Raw genomic sequence first — 19206 nt, forward strand, 5'->3', positions numbered from 1 at the left:
CTCACAGTTTTTCCCATAGTGATCTTTTCCACAACGCGACACTTCCACTCCTTCTTTCCCCCCCCCTACTTTAGAGGACTAAGGCCATGGACGTTCCGGCTGGATCCGTCTTAATTTTCTTGCTACTCCCTGCTCCAGATTTTTCGTTCCCCTTCTTCTTTCTTTTCGAGCTTTCATCCTTTTGCTCAATCCGTTCATGTTCTAAGGCTCGATCATACAAATCCTCAAAGCTGCTATAGACCCCTATTCTTTTCTGGTACTTCAGATTTAACCCTTCAAAAAATCGCATGGATTTCACCCTTTCGTTGCTAGTAAAGTCTGGAGCGAACCGCGCGAGTTCCATAAATTTGGCAGCATATTCTACTACCGTCATCTGCCCTTGCCTCAAGAACAAGAATTCATTCTCTTTTTTCCTTCTCAATGCTGGAGGAAAGAACTTATTCCTCAACTTTTCCACGAACATTTCCCAGGTGGAAATGGCTTGGGTGGAGGTTTTCTTAACTGTACCCCACCACATATCCGCAGGGCCTTCCAGGTAAAAGGATGCCAGCTTTACCTTCAATTCTCTGGACAGTTTACCACATCCAGCAGCTTTTCCATATATGCAATCCAGTCTTCAAATTTTACCGGATCCGCTTCGCCGTCATAGCCCCGTGGCTTATGAGCAGCAAGCCTCTTATAGAACTTCCCTTCCTCATTATCCTTATTTTGTTCCTGCTTTTCCAGGATTGCCAGCAATCGGGTATTCATTTCCCTTAGCTGACGTATCTGTTCGGCTTGAGAATTTTCCAGCTGTTCCTGTGGTTCATTGTTTTCCACATTCTGCTGGATCTCATTGGTCACGTTGATATGTGTCATAACCTATAAAATGATAACTGAATATTCTTAGTAATCCCCAAATTTCCAAATCATTCATATAAGCTACTAAACACTTATTCCCATAAAGAGGTTGCAATTTCCCACTTTACACATATAAGCACATTATTCATATCATAGATCATCAAAATATATTATAACTTGAAAATCTTAACTTCAAAATACAATACAATAGTTCCATTGCCCAGAGTCATCATCTCATCCTGACAATTCTTTTACACATACAATAAAAACTAAGGCTACCACCACTTCCTTCCACATCATCACTATGTAACTTCCTCCTAAAGAAGTTATATGGATCATATGCGTATCCACTGTCATCGCTACTGGAGGATGGGGTTTCGGGAATGTAGTCGGGGTCACTCATCCATGAGTTACTTCCTCGAAATACTATTCCTGGCACCCCCGAGGGTACTCCTGAATCATCACTTGATCCTCTCGAATTACGTGACCGGGGAGGAGCCTTACTCGAGCAGAATCTCCAGATCTTTGAGGTTGAGGTGGTGCCATACTAGCAGCAGAGTTAGGGGGTGTAGGAACTCTTCCCCCTTTCTTCTTTGGTATTCTACTGTGGCTATTCTGTTGTACATATCTATCCAGTACTGAGCATCCCGACCCATATCTTGCAAACCCGCTGCTTGCTTAGCCCGTTCCATCTCCTCTAACACCTCATCCGGTGTTCCTTCCCACCTGATCAGATTCTTATCAATATTATCTATAACACTCTCATTCAAATTCAACAAAGATGGTGTTGCCATAAACAAAGCTAGCAATTTCCAGTAGGTCCAACGGAACAACACCCAGGGATGAAAATGCGGTAAGGTCTTGATGAGGGTGTATGCTTGAATAGCAGGTCGAGTGAAAGGATTATGGTTTCCACTCCCATATAACTGGTCATACTCTTCTATGACATTGAGTTTTTCTCTAGCAAATACCAACGGATCCTCTCCTTCATTCCTCTTAACATCTGGTTCCTCTTGATACCTTCGATTTCCATCACTACCAATCACCCAATATGCGTTGTTTCTCCATATTACTCTTGACCCATTACCATTACCACTTCCACTTGCAGACATCTAATTGCACATACACAACACATAATTTACACACATTATTTCCCCTACTAAGCATGATATTTATACCATCATAGCATTTCTTAGCTTTCTTGAACATGATCAATCAATCATTTAAAACACTTATGTTTAAACACTTGAATACCTATATGAAGATAAGTATCAAAATCACGTTTTCATTTTTCTTTAAAAAGAAGAAAACCTTGGCTCGGATACCACTTGTAACAGCCCCCGTCCTAGCTTATGTTAAATATTGATTAAAAACTATACTTTCTAGCAATAGTGGAAGCAAGAGCATAATCAAACGTTACGGAGGCTGTCACCTGCTGGAGTCAACCCATTAATATGGCTGGATTGACTCTACGAGCTACACTTAAATCAAACATTCATCACACATGAAAATTAATTTAGTTATTACAAACCCAAAATAAGATTTTAATCATAAGTTTAAACAGTATTCATAAACAGAAGTAAATCTCAAAAGGTGATCATGTTCAAGCTTGCATCTGCTAGGATAGTTGGGACACGACTTCATATTCGCTCTTCCCTCAGTTTACCTTAGTTTGCTAGTTCCTGCACAAAAATCTGCCCCCCAGGACAGGTTCATAGAACAAAAAGAAGAAAGAAAAACAGCTTACGCTGGTACACATATCAACCCAAAGATAATATGGTGGCTGAGCATATAATGTATTCACAATCCAAATCCACTTTGCAAAATCCATGTTTAATTAAAAACACCATCTCAACATGAAATTCTACAATTTAATGTTTAAAAGATAATCACAAACTTTCAACACACACACAAGTCAAAACGGTTTTCTAGTTATGCGTAAGAAGAAGAGTTCACACATTGAGGTGCACCTAAGTGCAAACCTCCACACAATTCGGAGTTAAACTCCTACTTTTTACTCGCTTGCAAGCTTTAATAGGACATGTCCTTACACATATACACACATTCCTCTTCTATACGCAAAAAGAGTTCAAAACCATTTATCACAATTTCGAAACAAGTCACCAATGTTCGTGATTGAAAGAAAATGTTAATTACTTCAATAAGAATGGTTGAAGATGGTTATGACAGTAGTTAAGTGATAATTTGAGGTGCAATATATCATATCAAAATCAAGAGTTGCTCATCTAATCCCTTGTAAAGAACTTAAGTTATGTAAGTAAAAAGGATGTTTTTTGGAAGCGAAAATGTACTTAGCTTGAATCTCACTTGAACATGAACTTAATAAGTGGAGTTCTTCAACCTTAAACCTACTGGAAATCTCCTCACTCATAAAGAAATTTATTTAAACAACCTCTCACGCAAAACTAAAGTACATTTGTGTCTAAAATGCAGTTTTTAATGTGAAATTCTTCTACTTTGGTATGTCATTAAGTAAGAAAAGATTATTAAACAAGTTCTAATTCTAAAATAAGTAGATTAGTGATAAAAACTTTTGTGATAATCCTTTAAAACTTCCACTTATCATTTGCTAAACATAACTTCATAAAAACATGGAAAACTAGGGTAGTTTAGTCACCTTTTTAGTGTAAAAATCAACTATCAATTAAGGATGTTCTTAAAATCATGATACCTACACATGCAACCTCTTAACAATCACTTAACCTACTGTTCCATCAACCAACTTCATTCCAAAACAATTCAATCTCCAAACCACAATAAAAGTTCATGAAAAACAACAAAAATCACATAACTAGTTATAAGTAGTGAAAGAACATGCTTTTCCACTTGATTTTTGAATATTCAATGATTAATCCTTATCAAATACTAACATGCAGTAGATTTAATCCCTAAAATCAAGAAAATCCTCCTTAAAATCGTTCTCAATAATTTTACCAAATTTTTGTATAAACTAGGTTTCCAAATAAGCTGTTTTATGTGTACCTTCACTTCTAACAGCAATAATCCGACTTCTCCTTCTCCTAAAGACTTGATTCTTGATTATTTTTGATCCTAAGACATAAAAGAACATTCACACCAAATTTCATAAGAAAATACCTCAAGGAAGTACCTTAATTCAACCTAAACATTCACTATACTTACTGTTTCCTTGATTGAAGAAGATGGTTCTTTTTCTTGAACTTCTTGGCCACGAAATGGTGATCTTTTTGCTTCCCAATATGCTCCTATATGTAGTGAATAATAATCAGGCTTTGCATGCATAGGTTAATAAGCAAAAATCCAAGAAATGAAGCTGAGAACCAACTCTGGTTCTTACCGCCAGAACTGGCGAGTTGGAAGAGGGAGAGAGAAAGGTTTTGGGCAGAGATAATTTGTTTGTGTTTGGTGATGAAACTTATGTAGGATTGAGGGTATATGTGGGGAAGGTATGGTGTATTAATTCAGACTTGTTAGACCCATTTGGTTTGATTAATGTGGTTCCATTCCACCTTGGTGTATTTCTGAATTTTCCAGCTCTTCTCATTTGTCTTAATATGACTCCAAATCTTATAATATACCATATGTTAGTATTCTAAGACCCCAAAATTGTTCTTATTATAATCCTCATCATAAAATTTACTTGATATATCTAACCTCATACTCTAAATGAAATTCTAAAGTCCATTCTATTAAGCGTAACCGTTAATTGCTTAATAGTTGAACATAATTTCTATCTTCCAATAGCCCTCAATTTTCACAACTCAACTTCTTAAAATAATATATCGACCCTAAGTGTTTACATATAATTTAATAATATTATTATCTTTACATAATTCCTTCTAAATACTAATTACACGGAAGCACAAATTATTTTTACACACAACTTATCATACGTATTACTTACGTACGATCACATTTAAATTCCCGAGTTAAGCTACTTAATCATGCATTAATTATTTATTATTTACTGGCTGTTACAACAACAATATATTATTTACCTATTGCTGCACCCCTAATTGCTGCGTGACCAAAACCGCCACAGTAGGCCACTTAATGACCGCATCAATAAGCATTTATTCTACTAGTGGGATGGGAGTTTTGGGTGGTGGATTTCCCATGTGTGAAAAGGTTGTTACACCATTTCTATGGTCTTACAATTACACTCATTAACCAGTGACCATGATTTAACTTTTACACTGCAGAAACGCGAAAATTTGGGTTTCCTCGCTTGGGCTCCACACCACTCAGCTTGGTGCACCATAAGCTGAAATTCCTGCCCTCGACTTTAAAAAGGGATCTCATAGAGACTGGGCGGACGATCGAGGACGTTGCCCGTATGGCTATGAACCACCATCTCATGAGCTCAATGCCTCCCGTTCGGACTAACGGCTGCCGGGGCCACTACTGTGAGTGTCAGTTTCTCCGCTTCCTTTGCTTGCTTACCATCTCCAAAACCCAACAATATCGTATCCATATTAGGCCAACATTTTGCCATATACTTGCTCGGCTCCATAGAATACAACACTTCCCCATTTAAAGTCAAATTTTACAAACCTGTACCACAAATTCCGACAACTATATATAAATAATAATATAGTTATCATGTAAGATCTTGTAAAATTTATGTCAATATATAGTTTCAAAATACAATATTATGACAATTTTTATTAATACGCAATTAAAGAAATTTGTGTTCAAAGTAGTGCATTAGATAACGTAAAAAGTCAAGAATTCCATTCTTTATGAAGTAGAGGAAGTATGTCTTTAAATTCCATTTCTTTTTTCTTTGTTGGTTTAAACGTGTCAAGGTCAATTTCATTGTTCAATACATTACATTCTTAATTATTTCAATATATCTTTTAGTTATTACTATGCTGTTGTTAGAGATATGAGATATAATCAGTATCGGAAAATATATGTATGATATATTTTCCATATTGATATTATTAAGAGAATACTATACTTATGTTAAGATATTATTTAGTGAATAATCTATGATTATGGTCCTATATCTTTTAGGAAGATTGTTTTTTATGTTACCTTAGGCTTTGTATAAATACTCTACCTATTGATGAATAGTATAAAAGCCACACAATTAACCATTTACCCTAAATTTGTTATGGTATCAAGAGTCGGTTAGATCTTGGGAGAGCTTACAAAAAAAAAAAAAAAAATTCCCCTGCCGGTGGGTTAAAAAATTAAATCCACCAGTGGGATAAACCTTTAGTCAAAATTATAGATTTTTTTTCTTCAATCTACTTCCGTTGCGAATATGATGTTTTTCGGCTCTCCCTATGTCGTGAGATAGGGTTTATTGGTTCTCCTTGTACTGTGAGACAAGGAATATTGGTTCTCCTTGTGCCGTGAGACAAGATTTTTAATTGATTTCAGTGTGGTTTGCTCTGAAAAACCAATATTTGACTGGAGCACAGTTTTGCTCTGGAAAGACCAAAATACGACGAGTTCGAGAAAAGAGACGTTCTCGTTGTAATGTTATAATTGCAGGTTCGAAAAGAATGACGTTCCTGTTTATTGATGATTGATGGGTTCGAAAAAGATGAACGTTCTCATCATTTACAAAAAAAGAGAATTTTTTTTGAAGGCGACATCACCAGATTCGTGCATCTCATCTTCAACAAAGAGAAGAATTTCCAATCGCAACGTTCGTGTTACTGCCGTTATGATTGCGGGAGGGTGTTAGATATATGAGATATAATCAGTATCGGAAAATATATGTATGATATATTTTCCATATTGATATTATTAAGAAAATACTATACTTATGTTAAGATATAATTTAGTGAATAATCTATGATTATGGTCCTATATCTTTTAGGAAGATTGTTTTTTATGTTACCTTAGGTTTTGTATAAATACTCTACCTATTGATGAATAATATAAAAGCCACACAATTAACCATTTACCCTAAATAATTTGTTAGAAAAATCAACGACCCTTCTCTTAGATGCTGTTTGGACAGTATATATGATGAATCTCCTTTTATATTTCTACTTTATTTTATTATATTTATGTAAGGTCTGATAATGACAATTACGTAGTGTAGTCTTATGGATGGAATATGATTAAACTTGGCTCCACCATGCATATATTATCTCTATTATATAAGGAGGAGGTGTGATGCTCCTTTAAAATAATCAGAATATCCTCTAATAATTTAAAATAATATTTTTTAATAAAAAATAAAAAAATATTTATCAATGCAACTTGACATATGAGTAAGTCAAAAATACAATATGCAATCACCATCAATAACTTGACAAAATAGATAGATATAATCAATTCACGAAATTAATTATGATCTTCAATAGAAAAAAGTTAGCGGTAATATCGTGACAATATAATATTTCGTATTTACAAAGTTTAAACAATATGGTTAATTGACATTTATAATCGTAAAAGAGTTATACTAAAGTCGCTGATATGGAATTATTAAATCACTGACCAGGTTTTTCAATGACGGTTATTGAATAGTTAAAAATCGATCACCTTCAATTTTAAAAGATAATATCTATAAAAGAACTTTAATAATTTACATCACTAACAAAATAATTTTAGATAAAAGAAGCATATCAATTCATATATATATATATCACTACATAAGTTTGTTGATGCACGCATCAGGTAGATATGTTACTAGTTTGCATATAATACCACACTGCATTCTTCTAAAACCAACTTCAACTAAATTTTCAAACATAGATTTAATAGTGCAATGAAGTTCATTTCCACAATCAACGACACATGGAAACTTTGCGCATTAGGTAGCCTATTTGCCTGGTTAATCCTCCTCCTTTCTACTAAACAAAATAACCAAAATGCAAGTTTTTTGTCTGCTGTTCAATTTTCTCCATTTGGAGTATCAGCACCACCTACCCTAAGTATGATAAATGAAACCGAAAATGCTTCAAATTTAACCTCCAGTTCTACAAAGAAAGCCGAAGTCACTCCAAAGAAAAACTTAGAGAAACCATTGAATATGAATATTCAAAAGACGTGCGATATGTTTAATGGAAGATGGGTGTTTAAGCCACAGGAAAATCCTCGATATAATTCAATAAGGTGTCCATTCATTGAGGAGAAATTTAGCTGTCAAAAGAATGGGAGGCCAGATTCTGATTACGAGAAGTGGGTGTGGGAAGCAAAAGACTGTGATATACCATCGTAAGTATTTAAGTTCAATAATCGCGTTTAGAATAAACGAAGATGTATATGATAATTCATATTGCATAGGATATATATTGAAAATTTCATATAGTCGCATTTTCTAAATTTTTGTCACCCAAAGAAATCTACATATTTCAGCACACCGTAGGAATTTATTATTGAGCACCAGGTTTTTGAATGTCTACCAAGGTAACTATAAGAAAGATATTAAGTCTGTTATTGCATTTTTTGTAAGGTTTAATGGAACAAACATGCTAGAAAAGCTAAGAAACAAGAGGGTGATAGTAGTAGGGGACTCGCTAAATAGAAACATGTGGGAATCTCTCTCTTGCCTTCTCTATTCCTTTATTTCAAGCTCCAGTGCTGAGGTTCATGCTGATGATCCAGTGTATAAGGTCTTCAAAGCAAAGGTATAGTATTTCCTGTATTTTTTCCCTAAAAAACATAATGACTTTTATTATTTATGTACGCCTTTGGACAAAAAAAAAAAAAATTGACTACTATGTAGAAATATACGTTTTTTGTGAGGATCTCAGGACAAAAAAAAAGCATGTTTAGCTTATGGTGATATACAGAAAAAATGGAAGACGTTTTAGTTTACGATCAAATTATAGGATCATTCTATTTCACATCATCTATTTTTAGCTTATGCTGATATTTTAATTAATTTTCTTATTTGTTGTTGAATAATATATTGCAGGACTATAACTTGATTGTTGAGTTTTTTTGGAGCCCATTTCTAGTCGAATTCAATGAGAAACATGAAACAGGAAAAAGAGTTCTGGTGGTGGACAAGCTTTCACCTAACTACAAGCTGTGGCGAGGAGCAGATATTATGGTGTTCAACTCAGGCCACTGGTGGACTCATACAGGCAAATTCAAAGCGTACGTAATAACTTCAGTCCTTATTATTTTTGTTAGTTGGCAACTTGGCATTCCCTACAAAAATAATTAGAAAAGACAAAAGGTTAGAAGATTCATATTCCCTCTTAACTTGACATTCATAAGAGAAAAGTCAAAGGTTCACAAGGTTCACGTAAAAAAAAGGAAACTCAAAGGTTCACGTAAAAAAAGGAAAATGAAAGGTTATGAGATTACTATTCAAATCTATTTAGGGCTGGTTGGTAGCCATTGAAATAGGATGGTAATGAAACTTTATTGCTATATATATTTTCACAAACATATGTGTTATATAGAGAAAAAAAGGAAATTAAGTCAGCCCAAGGGTTAAGTATAGTATTTAAAATTATGTCTAACTTAATCATGGTTAATTCTATTTTTTTAATAATAAAAAAAAAAATCTCGTATGCTAGGGTGCAGCAATGCAGCAAAATACATTACCATAAGTACTTGTGCACACAAGCCAACGTGTCACATTTATTTATAAAGTTGGATGCGTTAGGGTTGAATTGTTTTTTGAAATGGGCCTATCGCATCCCCCCTAACATAATAACCAGCGCCGCGCCTAAAGTTTTCGTGTCAGGTTATATTATATTTTTGACGCGGTAGGGGTATGGCGGGAATGGGATCATTGGGGTCACTTGTCATAAATGGGCTCATTTGTCCTAGATGATCCCCCAAAGCGGGGTGATTTGTCATAATAGATGACCTTCCCAAAAGGGGTCGTTTGTCATAGATGACCCCTCCAAAGGGTAGGTTAGTCTTTTAATATGTTTTGTTGTATTTAGACTTTTTTTTGTTGTTGTATATAGCACACCCCTTTCACAAATTTGAGTTACATTTTTTAAAAAATAAAATTGGACTTCAATACTCCAATCTTTAAGGGGTTTTCTTAACACATTCCCGGCCACTTATCAGTTATGTTTGAATAATTCAACCTTTTCAGAGTGTTTTCTCATAATGGTCCTAAGTAACTTCTGACTGTACGTTAGATTTTTTTTTTCTTTTTTCCAACCCTTACTTGCTTCTTTTTTCCTCCTTCTTCCACTTATCACCACCATATGGCCACCGTAACACCACCCCACCACACTCCACCACCCTAAACAACCTCACCGCACCCTGACGAAAACAATGCCACCTTACCCGTAACCACCAATGCACCACTCGAAACCACATATGCAACACCCAAAACAATTGTAATACTGTTAAAAGCGAGGTAGAGTGTTTCTCTCTCTAGAATTCTCTCTACCATGGAGAGAAATTGAAAAGTGCAGAAGGCGGTAATATCTAGCAATCGAAAGGCGAGAGCTCCAATTTCAGACTCTAATGCTAAGAAAACAAAAACAATGGATGAAATTCTTGGAGTTACTACAATGGAGTTTCAATCATAGCATAATTCGGAGGAAGATGATATTTGCGCAATCAAGCAGAGTATGCACACGCATCGAATGTTCTCGGAGTGGTTATCATCCATTTATTCTTCTGCGAATGGAAATCAGCAAAGGAAGACTGGATTAGCTAATCAGAGTGTTTGAGTTCCTAAACCTATTCTAATCCTGGAAATCTAGAATAATGAGGTAGATTCAGATCCAAGTGAATTGAACGTTTAGATAGAAAATGATAGGAATAAAGTGAAAATTGACATTGATGATGTTCAACCCGAGCTTCTGGAATTCTTCTGTTATCTGTTATATCATTGGTGCTAGTCCTCCTCTATATATTATGGAAGGATATATAAGGAGAATTTGGAGGAATCATAATGTAGATAAGGTTGCGTTGTTGGAAAATGGATTTTACATTGTGAGGTTATGTTCAATGGAGAAAAAGGACTTAGTTCTTGCTAGTGTTGTTTTGTTTTTTTGATAATAAACCGATGATTGTGAGATCTTGAGAATAGGATATGGATATCACTAAGGATCAATTTGATGTCATTCGTACATGGATCCAATTGAGATTGGATTTCAAGTACTGAAGTGATAGATGTTTGCAAAAATTAGTGAGTCCTATTGAAAAATATGTGAAGGCTGACGGTGCTCTGCAAAGAGAGAGAAATTGTAGTATGTAAGGGTGATGATTGACGTTACAGTTGATCAAGAGTTCCTTGATCAAGTGAGTTTCATTGATGAAAAGCGAGTGGAGGTTGTAATTGAGGTATCTTATGAATGGAAAGCTATGAAGTGTGGTATGTGGAAGAAAATAGGCCATTAGACTAAACAATGTAATAAGGGTGGCCAAAAGCTGGTTTGGAAGCCTAAATCACAAGAAGTGCAGTCAGTAATGCTGCAGAAGGCTGTAGTTTATTTTGAGAAATCTAATGAATTTAAAGAGGCGACTCAGAAATTGAGAAGGAATGAGAAATCAAATGAACATATTTGTGTTCAGACCTCATTTAATGCTATAGATGGCATGATGGAAGAACCAGTTTTTTTGGTTTAGCTCATTTTGTGATAGAAACTGGAGAAGGCACTAGGAGAAGGGACTGTGCTATTGCTAATGGATAATATTATGTTCCAACTCTTCTCATCATCCTGGGGGAAGAGTTATAATTTCCTAGAATCCTCTAAGTTTTCAGGTGGACATTAAAAGGATAAGTGCACGGTTTATTCATTGTTTTGTGAAGCCTATTAACAAAGAGGGGTTTTTATGCGCTTTTGTGTATGCTTACAATTTTGGTGCTGAGGGAGATTAGCTTTAGAAGGATCTAATGGAGATTGCTGATGAAATTGATGGTACTTTTTATTGACGGAGAAATTGATGGTACTTGGATGATTGGTGGTGACTTTAATTGTGTTTTGAATAAGGAGGAGAGGGTGGGCACAATGTAAGAGAATATGAAATGTTTCCTTTTCAAAAGATGTGTATCTTATTGTGCTCTTGATGACATAAAATCGGCTAGGTGTTATTATACTTGGAATAACAAACAACATGGTGATGATAGAAGATTTTCCAAAATATATAGAGTTTAGGGGAATACAAAATGGATAGATATGTTTCCAACTGGTGAAGCTTTGTTTACGCTAGAGGGAACTTTTGATCATTCTCCAGTAATGGTTAGTGTTCATAGAGAGCTTGGAATTCATAAAGCTCCTTTCAAGTATTAGACATGTGGCGTATGGGGAAGGAATTTTGTGAGATAGTGAGTAATGCTTGGAATGTCAATATCACTGGATGTGTTATGTATCAAGTGGAAAAGAAGTTAAAGTTAGTGAAGCAGGGGTTGAAAAGAGTTGAATAATAAGGGCTTCTCTCAGATTCAAGCTGATAACACTAGTACTATGTTAGCACTGAAGAGAGCTCAAGAGAATTTACATCAAGAACCAGTAAATGTTGAAGCTAGTGAAGAAGAAAGGAAATGTTATGAAGAATATAGTAGTGTCTATGCTAAATATTCTTCATTTTTGCAGCAAAAAGCTAAACTAGCCTGGGTGAAGAATGGGGATGAAAATTTTAAATTCTTTGTTTTTTTTTTTTGGCGACAAGGACAAACAATCAACTATCCAAAGTACTAACTTACCGAGTCTAGCTGCAATAGCTAGCACATGGGTTGGGGCTACTTCTAATCGACTTACCTTACGAATTTCGCGAAAACTAAACTTACTACGTATAGCTTTAATATCGTGTACTAGAGTGGAGATTTTGAAAGTTTATTGATGACTGCCAATTGCTCGAACTAGCTCTGTGCAGTTTGAGTGGATTTGAACACAACAAAAACCCTTTGTTAAAAGCTTCGCGTAGTTCTTGATACAGTGCATATGCTTCAGTTATTTGAAGTGGTGTCAGTGCCATAATCTTTGCATTTCCTTCGAAAGTTTTGATAGTACTTATATAGGCTGAGCAACCAATTCCTGCTCTTGGATGTTGTTTTTTATGAAATTTACAGGCTTCATCCACTAGAATGATGCAGATTTCTCGTTGACAGGAACCAGTTGAAACTAGAATCTCAGCCTGGTTGTTGGTGCCTGAATGGGTACTGTTTAAAAGTGTCTCTCCGATCTGTATACTTTAAGCAAACTCTTTGAGGAGGGCATCCTTTCGTTCTAAAATAGAAACTGGGTTTTCATTCAGGTTTCTGAAAACGACATTGTTTCCATGAAATAGATAGCCCAAAGAGTGGATATGAAATTTTTTGCTCTCTCTGACTTCACACCATCTTCTTTCCAGAACAACTTTAGGAAGTTTCTAATCCAAGCTCCAATGGGTGTTGGAGGAACTGAGCATGTCTTAACGCCTAAGGAAGAGCACGCCCAAGCACGTGTTGAAATGGCATAATCCCGGAACATATCGCTTTCATTTTCCCTATGCATCTTGCATTAATAACAATACTCATAAACTGGAATATTTCTTCTTCGTAAATTGGAGTTGGTAGCAAGTGCATTGTTGAGAAGTCTCCAAGTGAAAATTTTCCATTTGGGGTTGATAAGAAAGTATATAATAGATGAATAGTGGAAAAGTGTACCGTTTATAAGTATAAAAAATAAGGGTACCACATAGGAAAAAACAATGGTTATTATTATTTTACTATACGTCATAATAAGCTAACAGTCAATAAATTAATCAAAGTTCTGCTCAACATCGCATGGACATCCAAACTAGAACCTAAACTAATCGGAATGAAAAGAAAATCATTGATAGCTCAAACCTAATTGACTCGAACCAAAATTTAGTTAACCAACTCGCTTTGAAATTGTAATGATCAGGGTAACCGGACACATAATTGGACATAATTAACTTTTCGTGTAATTAAAGTGGTAAAAATGCCATCCATATAACGTTGTAATTAATGAGCATGTGCATGTCATTCCTCAATCATAATGTATATTGGATATAACAACCTAAAAATAACAATTATTTATACCAATTATGTAGGTGGGATTTATTTCAATACAAAGGGCAGTTAATGGAGGAGATGCCAATGGAATTAGCATACGAAAGAGCTATGAAAACATGGGCAACATGGATAGAAAAAAGTGTGGACTCGAAGAGAACAAAACTGCTTTTCAGGAGCATTTCAGCAGTGCACAATAAGCAATGGTGCTACAACTCGACCCATCCCATAGTGGCTGAATCATATGAAGATTCCTTGCCCAAATCTTTGACCAGCATTATTGAGAAAATAATCAATGACAAGAGCAAATCTCATGCAGTGACCTACTTAAATATCACTAAACTCAGCCATTATAGAATTGATGCACATCCATCAGCCTACAAAAGCAAGAAATGGGAGATATACACAAAAAAATATAAGAACTCTCTCATGTCTTATGTCGATTGTAGTCATTGGTGTCTTCCTGGATTGCCAGATACTTGGAATAGGTTACTTTATGCTTCTTTGTTTGATAGTTTTGGAAATATGATTTTTTCTTAGGTTTTTACTAGGATATAACAGATAAGCAACGTAAATAGTTTGGGCAGCCAACCACCTTATCTGAAATCTGGTAGAGAGAATGCTCAACAAGATTGATAAGCGGAGACTTAACCATCACTGCCTTGAACCATACATAATGTTGAAATGTGATTCAACATTCAGCACGTATGAAGTACTGTCAAGTAGTCAATTGTTAGTTGCTATTGTTTAGAAGCATTATGTTAGTAGTTAGTTTGAATTCCCTAAATGTTAACCACTCACATAAGTAGTGGAATTTGTTGCTTTGGTCTCGTTTTATTTTACTTATATATACATTGTAAGCTGAGTTCATTAAGATATTATCGGATTGCAGTTTTCCTACTTTTCTATTGTGAGTTTGTCTAAGTTAGTACTCTAGATCCAACACTTGGTATCAGAGCTGAGAGTTATTCCGGGTTCATATCCATGGAAGTGAGAGAGAAAATTAAGGGGCTTAACACAAGGGAAACATGAGTGAAAGAGACGTTTGATCACAATGCAATCCACTGGATCAAACAATATCTCCTCAATGTTGCCTATTTTCAAAGGCATCAATTATCAATTCTAGAGTTTGAAAATGAAAACTCTCTTTAAATCCCATGGTTTACGGGGATCAGTTGAAAATGGTTTTAAAGATGATGATACTGAGCAGCCAGATCAGACACTTCGAGAGAAAAGAAAGAAAGACTAAGGCCTTGTCTATGATACTACAAGCCTTAGATGATGAGATCTTTCCTAGGATACTATCTGCATCCACATCTCATGAAGCATGGAGTCCTCTAAGCCAAGATTACTTGGGAGATAAGAAAGTGATTATAATTAGGCTGCAATCACTACAAAGGGAGTTTGAGACTTCCCTCATGAATGAGAAAGAATATGTGCAAGACTATCTTTCTCGAGTAGTTGGATCTGTGAATCAGATGAAAGCCTATGGAGAAGAGATGAGTAATGAGCATATTATTGGCAAGATCTTGAGGAGTCTTACCAAACAATTTGATCATGTTGTAGCTGCAATTGGGGAGTCAAAGGATATGGAAACAATACCTTTGAAGAGTTAATGGGGTCACTGCATGACAATGAAGAGAGACTGAATAGACCAGTTGAAAAGAAGGAAGAAAATACCTTTGCAGTAAAGGATGAATCTCATAGTAGAGATAAATACAGACAGTTCAATGGAAGAGGAAGAGGTAGAGGAAGGTTTGGTGGTAGAGGCAGAGGCAGATGGCAAGGAACTGAAGGGAGAGAGAAGAACTCTTACAAGAGTGTTATCAAATGCTACTAGTGTAAGAAGAAAGGCCATAAGGATCGGAAATCAATTGCCGGAAGAAAAACGAAGAAAAAGAAGAACAAAAGTCCGAGCAAAAGTCTAACTTTGCAGAACAAGAAGAGAAGTTATTCATTGCAGTCAAACCAACTGAAACCAAGGAAGAAACTTCCTAGTATATTGACAGTGGATTCAAACCACATGTCAGGAACAAAACCTATGTTCAGGTAATTAGATGATGGACAGAAGAGCAAAGTCACACTTGGTGATGGAAAACAACTCAATGTAGAAGGAAAGGGGACAATAGCTCTCAAAACTGAACAAGGGAACATCAAAGAATTCCATGATGTTCAATATGCTCCGAACTTGGCTCACAATTTGCTAAGTGTGGGACAACTAGTAAACTATGGATATTCGGTACTCTTTGGATCTGAAATAATAGGATGTTTACTTTGAATCTGAAAGAAGGTGTAAGCAAAGCTTTAACGGTGAAAGGTTATGAAAATGCAAGGCTTTGGCATTTGAGATATGGCCATCTGAACATGAAGAGTTTGAAGTTGCTGGCAGAGAAAAAGATGGTAATAGGTTTGCCACAAATGGGTGAATTGGAGTTGTGTGAAAGGTGTATCTATGGCAAGCAGTCCAGAGGGTTCCAAGTGGAAATTCATGGAGAGCAAGTGAATGCTTGGGCTTGCTACATGGTGACCTATTTGAGCCAATGCAAACATAATCATTAGGAGGTAGTAAGTATTTTTTCTTACTCACTGATGACTACAATAGAATGAGTTGGGTATTCTTTCAGCAAAAGAAGTCAGACGCTTTTGCCAATTTCAAGAAATTCAAAGTAATGATGGAGAAGCAGCATGGGAAACAAATCAAAGCTCTAAGAACAGATAGATGAGGGGAGTTCACCTCACATGAATTTACTGAGTTATGTGAAGTAGAAGGAATCAGGATAGAGCTAACTGTACCATATACTCGAGAAAAAATGGAGTGGAAGAGAGGAAGAACAGAACTGTGGTTGAAATGGCAAGAAGCAAGTTGAAGGCAAAAGACTTGCCAAATGAATTGTGGAGTGAAGTAGTAGCAGCAGCAGTGTATCTTCCCAATATTTCTCCAACAAGAGCAGTCATGGGAAAGACACCCTATGAAGTTTGGAGAGGGAAAAGACCACATGTAAGTCATTTAAGAACATTTGGTTGTATTACGTACATTTTGGTTAATTTAAGATCCAAATTAGATGAAAAATCTGTAAAGTGCATTTTTATTGGATATTCTGCTCAATCCAAAGCATATAGGCTGTACAATCTTATTAGTGGTAAAATGATCATTAGTAGGAATGTCATCTTCAATGAAGATGGAGTGTGGAATTGGAAGCATGAAGAAAGGAGTGATGGAAATAAGTCTTTTGTGATCTTTGATACAACAACAACTGATGCAAATCCAGTTGCAGAAGAAGCGCCATCACCTTCAAACTCCCCTATGACATCACACAGTCCTATAAGCACTGCAGAGAATTCTGGTGGTTTTGTTTCCTCAGATTCATCAAGTTAATCACCTCCAAGGAAAATAAGAACCTTAGCAGAGATATATGGAAGATGTGATTTTGCCCTGTTAGTCACTGAACCTGCAACATTTGAAGAAGCATAAGTGAAAGAGGAATGGCAGGCAGCAATGAAAGAAGAAATGAAGTCTATTGAGAAAAATAACACATGGGAGTTTTTGTTGAATCAGCCTTCTTAAATGGATAACTACAAGAAGAAGTTTTTGTTGAGCAACCAAAAGGTTTCATTAAGAAAGTAGAATAAGAGAAGGTATACAAGCTGCACAACGTACTCTATAGATTGAAACAAGCACCAAGAGCATGGTATAGCAAGATAGATGCCTTTTTTCTCACAAATAGCTTTGAAAGAAAAGAGAATGAACCTACTCTTAGATCAAGAAGCAAAGAGCACAAGAGTTTATTGTGGTATGTCTATATGTAGATGATATCATATATTTCAGTTCTGCATAAAATTTGCTGGAAGAATTCAAACACTCCATGATGGAAGAGTTTGAGATGATAGATCTAGGAAAGCTACACTACTTTCTTGGATTGGAAGTGAAACAAGGAGAGGAAGGTATCTTTGTATGCTAAAGAAAATATGGAAAAGATATGCTCAAGAAGGTTAATATTGGAGAAGGAGATATTACAGCAACACCTATGAATACAAATGAAAAACTTCAAAGAGAAGATGGAACAAGCAGGCTGATGAGAAGCACTTCAGGAGCATGGTTGGAGGATTACTATATATCACACACACAGGGCTTGATATAGCCTATAGTGTGAGTGTAGTATCAAGATAATGCACAGTCCAACTAAACAACATTTAGGAGCAGCAAGAAGGATACTCAAATATGTTGCTAGAAGTGTGAATTATGGAATCTGGTATGAAAGTGTGGAGAAGTTTAGCCTGCTGGGCTATATTGATAGTGATTGAGCAGGATGCTTGGATGACAAAAAAAGCACCTTTGGTTCAGTATTCAGCTTCGGATCTGGAGCAGTCACATGGAGTTCAAAGAAGCATGACACAATAGCTCTATCCTCATATGAGGCAGAGTTTGTGACAGCAGGAGCAGCTGGAAGGCAAGCAATGTGGCTGAGAAAATTGCTTAAGGATTTATGCAGTGAATAAGGAGGTACAATTAAGTTGTGGTGTGACAACAAGTCAGCTATTGCCATGACCCAGAACCCAGCTTTCCATGCTAGAACAAAGCACATTGAAGTGCAAATCATTTTATAAGGAAGATGGTACTTGAAGAGAAATTGAGCTGAGTTTTCGTGGAACAAACTATCCTGATATATTCACTAAGGCATTATGTCAAGCAAAGCACAAGTTCTTCATGGAGAAGATAGGAATGAGAGAATTTGAATCAAGGGGAGGTGCTGAAAAGTGATTCAACATTCAGCACGTATGAAACCACCACCACCACCATTATAAAACCAACTAAAACTGCTAAACATTTCGAGCTCAAGCCATAGTTTATTTAGTTCATCTCACATGACTTATGCGGGAACAACCAAAGAGAGCCTTACTAATCATTTAGCTAACTTCCAAGAGAAGTGTAATACTTTGAAACTAACAAATGTTTCCGATGATTTGATTTGATATTGTGCTTTTCCTTTTTCTCTCAGGACAAAGAAAAAGAATGATTGAAAGAAGAAGAAGTGAGCAAGATCGCCACATGGCCAGAACTGAAAAAAAGGCCTTACTTTACAAGTTCTTTTCTCCTCTAAGAACTTCAATGTTCATAAATGAGATATTTGATTTTTAACAACATATATAGGAGTCTCTCTATGAGGCATGGCAAAGATACAAGGATTTGTAAAGACAATGCACACACCATGGCATTCCTGAGTGGCTATTGATTCAGACAATTCATGATGGTCTGAAGCATGTGTTTGAAGTTCTATTAATGCCGCATCTGGCGGTACTTTCAAGGCCAAAACTCCGGAAGTCGCGAAGACATTGTTGGATGATATATGACTGCCAACATTTATTTGAATGATTGGAGGAGTGTGTCTCGTGGAGCCCCTAAAAGGGGAGTTAAGTATGAGGTTGATGCTATTGCTATCTTTATCTAACACTGTGCA

General features: G+C 35.9%; 1 protein-coding gene and 1 non-coding gene across 2 annotated transcripts; one reads left to right on the forward strand and one right to left on the reverse strand.

Annotated features, from left to right (window-relative positions):
* Nucleotides 1-7487: 7487 nt before the first annotated feature.
* Nucleotides 7488-14650, forward strand: LOC104903524 (protein trichome birefringence-like 36). Its single transcript, XM_010691567.3, has 4 exons — nt 7488-8022; nt 8261-8435; nt 8726-8910; nt 13792-14650. Exons 1-4 carry the CDS (start codon nt 7574-7576, stop codon nt 14288-14290), a joined length of 1308 nt encoding a protein of 435 aa, XP_010689869.2. The 5' UTR covers nt 7488-7573; the 3' UTR covers nt 14291-14650.
* Nucleotides 14651-18857: 4207 nt separating this feature from the next.
* LOC125493946 (small nucleolar RNA R71) lies at nt 18858-18964 on the reverse strand. The gene has a single exon (XR_007270269.1). It is a non-coding gene; the product is annotated as a small nucleolar RNA R71 (small nucleolar RNA).
* Between the last annotated feature and the right edge of the window lie 242 nt (nt 18965-19206).

Source organism: Beta vulgaris, chromosome 9 (assembly GCF_026745355.1).
Source record: "Beta vulgaris subsp. vulgaris cultivar EL10 chromosome 9, EL10.2, whole genome shotgun sequence".
In the NCBI taxonomy this organism is placed as follows: Eukaryota; Viridiplantae; Streptophyta; class Magnoliopsida; order Caryophyllales; family Amaranthaceae; genus Beta; species Beta vulgaris.

What these genes read in the sequence shown, in the direction of transcription:
- LOC104903524 (XM_010691567.3), top strand. Translation starts at nt 7,574, where the DNA reads ATGAAGTTCATTTCCACAATCAACGACACATGGAAACTTTGCGCATTA. An exon ending in AAAGACTGTGATATACCATC is followed by an intron (nt 8,023 to 8,260) that starts GTAAGTATTTAA and finishes ATTTTTTGTAAG; the next exon opens with GTTTAATGGAACAAACATGC. An exon ending in CATACAGGCAAATTCAAAGC is followed by an intron (nt 8,911 to 13,791) that starts GTACGTAATAAC and finishes CCAATTATGTAG; the next exon opens with GTGGGATTTATTTCAATACA.